Genomic DNA, 5,086 nt, shown 5'->3' on the forward strand with positions numbered 1-5,086 from the left:
TTCTGCCAGGGGCGGGCTCTGCTGTTGGCACGGCAACCACGATTGCAGCAGCCGCGCTATTTGCTCAGACCCCAGCGTGGTTGTCACCAATGAGGGCGGTGCTTAAGAGGGTTAAATTTCCTTTTACTATAAAGCGTGGCTATACCTGATAGCCTGACTTAACATTTTCTGAAGGAGACTTCTAAAAGAACTTTTAATAGATTTTTTTGCCTGTCTCCCCTCCCCCCAGCAACCATGTCTAAGGGACCTGCAGTTGGCATTGATCTCGGCACCACCTACTCTTGTGTGGGTGTTTTCCAACACGGAAAAGTGGAAATCATTGCCAATGATCAGGGAAACCGAACCACCCCGAGTTATGTCGCCTTTACTGATACCGAACGATTGATCGGTGATGCTGCAAAGAATCAAGTTGCAATGAATCCCACCAACACGGTTTTTGGTAAGCTTTTAACTAAATAAAATTAATGGCATGAGTTAGATTAGGCTAGGAAGCATGTAATTTAAGAAACTCAAGTATAAAGGAGTCAGGCAGGAAAGTTGTAAGGGTTGTAAAAGTCATTTAAAGAACTTGAACGAACAAAACTTGGGGGGTTTTTTTGAGCAAATTTGTATGCTAAAAATTTGAGGTAACTACTAACCTGTCACCGCAATAAACTAAAAAATTTTTTTTGAAGTAACAAGATATCAGGAGAACTTGGATGAACTTTGCTGGCCATACAGAAATTGAATTCACTTATTATGAATTTGGGTTGATGGGCATGTGGTCCTAGTGTTTGATTAATGGAGAGCTAGAGTTTTTGGAAAGATGTACAATGAAATTCAAGATTTGAATTTGCATTTGATACCTTTTACAGATGCCAAACGCCTGATTGGACGTAGATTTGATGATGCTGTTGTTCAATCTGATATGAAACATTGGCCTTTCATGGTGGTGAATGATGCTGGCAGGCCCAAGGTCCAAGTAGAATACAAGGGAGAGACAAAAAGTTTCTATCCAGAAGAAGTGTCCTCTATGGTTTTAACAAAGATGAAGGAAATTGCAGAAGCCTATCTTGGAAAGGTTAGTGTACTATTAAGGGAGAGAACGTAGGTGGTGATTGCAGTACTAAGCACCAGATTCCCTGGTGCATGGATAACTTGGGATTTTGACTAAGAACATAACAAGTTATCAGAAACTGGTCTGTTTATTTTCACCAGAATGTTTCTGTAATTTGCTGCTGTATCTTGAGTGCGTGCCCAAGTAGATGATCCTGGGACTACTGTAGTTTAACTCGAATCTTGTTTTCTACTCCTAGACTGTTACCAATGCTGTTGTCACAGTACCTGCTTACTTCAATGACTCTCAGCGTCAGGCTACCAAAGATGCTGGAACTATTGCTGGTCTCAATGTGCTTAGAATCATCAATGAACCAACTGCTGCTGCTATTGCTTATGGCTTAGACAAAAAGGCATGTACAATTTATGCTGTGTCTTGGGTTATTTTAAGATTGAGTTGAGCCATCAAGTTTAGATAATAAAACTTGTATTTTAATGGCAGGTTGGAGCTGAAAGAAATGTGCTGATCTTTGACTTGGGAGGTGGCACTTTTGATGTGTCAATTCTCACAATTGAAGATGGAATCTTTGAGGTCAAATCTACAGCTGGGGACACCCACTTAGGTGGAGAAGACTTTGACAACCGAATGGTCAACCATTTTATTGCAGAGTTCAAGCGCAAGCATAAGAAGGACATCAGTGAGAACAAGCGGGCTGTCCGTCGCCTCCGTACTGCCTGTGAACGTGCTAAGCGTACTCTCTCTTCCAGCACCCAGGCCAGTATTGAGATTGATTCGCTCTATGAGGGAATTGACTTCTATACCTCTATCACTCGTGCCCGATTCGAAGAATTGAATGCTGACCTTTTCCGTGGCACCCTGGACCCTGTAGAGAAGGCCCTTCGGGATGCCAAGCTTGACAAGTCCCAGATCCATGATATTGTCCTGGTGGGTGGTTCTACCCGTATCCCCAAGATTCAGAAACTCCTACAGGATTTCTTCAATGGAAAAGAGTTGAATAAGAGCATCAACCCGGATGAGGCTGTTGCTTATGGTGCAGGTAATAATTCTATCCTAATTGAGTATTCTTAAGCTATATCAGATTCGCTGTGATGAGTGATTCTAAAACATTCGTAGTTTCCACCAAAAGCTTAGCTAATGATGGCACAACTTCCTTGGATGTCTGAGCGATTGAGAAGTGTTATTTAAAAAGGAGTTATACTGTTACTTTTTTAAAACTACTTTACTTTTTATAATCTAGCTGTCCAGGCAGCCATCCTATCTGGAGACAAATCTGAAAACGTTCAAGATTTGCTGCTGTTGGATGTCACTCCTCTTTCCCTTGGCATTGAAACTGCTGGTGGAGTTATGACTGTCCTCATCAAACGCAATACTACCATTCCTACCAAGCAGACACAGACCTTTACTACCTACTCTGACAACCAGCCTGGTGTGCTTATTCAGGTATGTTTTCTCTCCTGCCTTGGCCTGGCTGAACTGAGGTCTTATAAAATTGGGGAAGACTTGGTCCCGCTATGATGATGGATTCCAAAACCATTCGTAGTTTCCACCAGAAGTCTTGTGTTGGCCAGTTCCTTCCTTGGATGTCTGAGCGATCAGCCTTCCCTAATTGAGCTTATATGAGTTTGGAGCTAGCACAGAAACCTTTTGTAGTTAACTTAGTAATTTCTTTTTTCTACCAAGGTTTATGAAGGTGAGCGGGCCATGACCAAGGATAACAATTTGCTTGGCAAGTTTGAACTCACAGGCATACCTCCTGCACCTCGTGGTGTTCCTCAGATTGAAGTCACTTTTGATATTGATGCCAATGGCATCCTCAATGTCTCTGCTGTGGATAAAAGTACAGGAAAAGAGAACAAGATTACCATCACTAATGACAAGGGTAAGTTTGGGCACAACTTTGAGTGGAACTGCCATGTGATCTTAGACATGCTTTGGGTCCTAATAGTTGCATCTTCCAAATGGTTTCTGCTGTCCCACCCCCAGGGCATTTAGCCAAGAGATGACTGTTAATGCTAATGGAGTTGGGGTTACAGGTTGCAGTCATTGCAGGTAACTGAGTGATCATAGTCTTGAGAGAGAGCCTAAAATATTCCAACAGGTCGCCTGAGCAAGGAAGACATTGAGCGCATGGTCCAGGAAGCTGAGAAGTACAAAGCTGAAGATGAGAAGCAGAGGGACAAGGTGTCTTCCAAGAATTCACTTGAATCCTATGCATTCAACATGAAAGCAACTGTTGAAGATGAAAAACTCCAAGGCAAGATCAATGATGAGGACAAACAGAAGATTCTTGACAAGTGCAATGAAATCATCAACTGGCTTGATAAGAATCAGGTTTGTAGATTTTTGATAAATGGAGGGTGGTGGGGTAGATGTAGGGCTTCAGCAAAAGCTTAGATGGGTTTACAGATTCATAAGGTCACAATGATGAATGGTCCAAACATTCGCGGTTTCCACCAGAATTTTAGATGTTGGCAACTAGCTTCCTTCCTTGGATGTCTGAGTGACCTAAGATTTCATGTGCAGACTTTGCTAATGTGACAGGCTTCTGTGTATATAGTTTTATCAGATGGCATCTGGCTTGAAGCTTCGTTTACTTGAAATTTTAGTAATAAAATACTTTGTTCTCTCCTCAGACTGCAGAGAAGGAAGAATTTGAACATCAGCAGAAAGAGCTGGAAAAAGTCTGCAATCCTATCATTACCAAGCTGTACCAGAGTGCAGGAGGCATGCCAGGAGGGATGCCCGGAGGCTTCCCTGGTGGTGGAGCCCCTCCTTCTGGTGGTGCTTCTTCTGGACCCACCATTGAAGAGGTTGATTAAGCCAACCATGAGCATAGATTTAGCATTGTTCCACACAAAATATGGAAGGACCCAAATTTGTAGCAAATTCACAGCAGTTTTAAAGTTGAGCTGCTATGTATTAAAAAAACAAAAACAAAAAACTGGGCATTCTTGATACTTGAATATGGAATTCTGTGCACAGGGAAAGGAAATAACGATGCACTTTATAAGCACTGTATTGTAAAGTGGAAAATGCGATGTCTTAAATAAAACTATTTAAAATTGGCACCATACAATTGACTCTGTTTGTAAGAGCATTATATAGTTTCTAGGGTTGGATTTCCTTCCCAGCTAAGTATGTCATTACATGTTGTTAAACTTGAGCAAATTGCCTAAGCAACGTTTTCACAAAAGGGAAATAATTTGTAGTTTAGGTCTTTTATCTTTTGCTAAGCTCATAATTACTAGATAGGAGTATGTATTTAAGTTTGAACTGCAGATAACAGTAATTTGTGTTTCTCAGTGTTGGGTAAACTCTTGATGGGTAAGAAGTTAGAAAAATTGGAAAAGAGAATCCCAGATGTTTGTATATACCACTTGGCTCACTTGAATGAATTCTGAAGTTATGAAGACAGCCAGTATGAACAAGGGAATAGCCATTTGGAACTCTGAAGTACAGTGTAATTCTGAACCCATGGAATGCAAAGGGTACTCCTATCAGAAGCCCTGAGTTCATGGCAGGTTTTTACTGTTCCCTCAGCTTGAGTCATAAGGGCTAGGTGGTAGTTTGCAGTGCTACCTGTAAGGCTGACATGGTGAGGATCTTCACCTTTGAACCAAACAAAGGTTTTAAGTATCTGATTTAATCAAGCCAACCTAATCTTCAAGCTAAAGAGGCAGGTGCTGATATTGAAGTTGTGTTCAGCCTGCTTAGGAGCGAAGGCCTGTATTGATTGGCCTTAATGGTTCTTGGTTCATTGGGTTATTAGTATGTTAGCAGAGTCTCTTCAGAATCAAGTCTTAACGAAGGGTGTTGGGTTATATGCCAGAGGTATTTGTGTTGGATTCTAAATTCTGAAAAGTCACTTCTGAGTCAACGTTGCTCTCTAATGGGCCTCCCATTTCAAGCCTGAAGCAAGGTGATTGCTCTATCCTGGCCTGGTGTTATCAACCTGCCACCTGGTGGTTAATTTAGAACGTCAGTGGACCTTGGCATGGTGCACCAGGTGTCTTAGATCATAATTTAGGC

At 41.7% G+C, this 5,086-nt stretch overlaps 1 protein-coding gene across 1 annotated transcript; it reads left to right on the forward strand.

Annotated features, from left to right (window-relative positions):
- The first annotated feature begins 193 nt into the window (after window positions 1–193).
- On the forward strand, window positions 194–4,130 carry HSPA8 (heat shock protein family A (Hsp70) member 8). The gene is made up of 8 exons (XM_019633442.1): window positions 194–439; window positions 855–1,060; window positions 1,296–1,448; window positions 1,538–2,093; window positions 2,295–2,497; window positions 2,738–2,936; window positions 3,156–3,388; window positions 3,691–4,130. The coding sequence occupies exons 1-8, from the start codon at window positions 235–237 to the stop codon at window positions 3,874–3,876; spliced, it is 1,941 nt and encodes a 646-aa protein (XP_019488987.1). The 5' UTR covers window positions 194–234; the 3' UTR covers window positions 3,877–4,130.
- Window positions 4,131–5,086: the final 956 nt, after the last annotated feature.

Source organism: Hipposideros armiger, unplaced genomic scaffold (assembly GCF_001890085.2).
Source record: "Hipposideros armiger isolate ML-2016 unplaced genomic scaffold, ASM189008v1 scaffold_1313, whole genome shotgun sequence".
Taxonomy (NCBI): domain Eukaryota; kingdom Metazoa; phylum Chordata; class Mammalia; order Chiroptera; family Hipposideridae; genus Hipposideros; species Hipposideros armiger.

Excerpts from the sequence above, each read along its gene's own strand:
- HSPA8 (XM_019633442.1), top strand. The coding sequence starts at position 235 with ATGTCTAAGGGACCTGCAGTTGGCATTGATCTCGGCACCACCTACTCT. Across the intron at positions 1,449-1,537 it reads CTTATGGCTTAGACAAAAAG|GTTGGAGCTGAAAGAAATGT; the intron begins GCATGTACAATT and ends TTTTAATGGCAG. Across the intron at positions 2,498-2,737 it reads AGCCTGGTGTGCTTATTCAG|GTTTATGAAGGTGAGCGGGC; the intron begins GTATGTTTTCTC and ends TTTTCTACCAAG.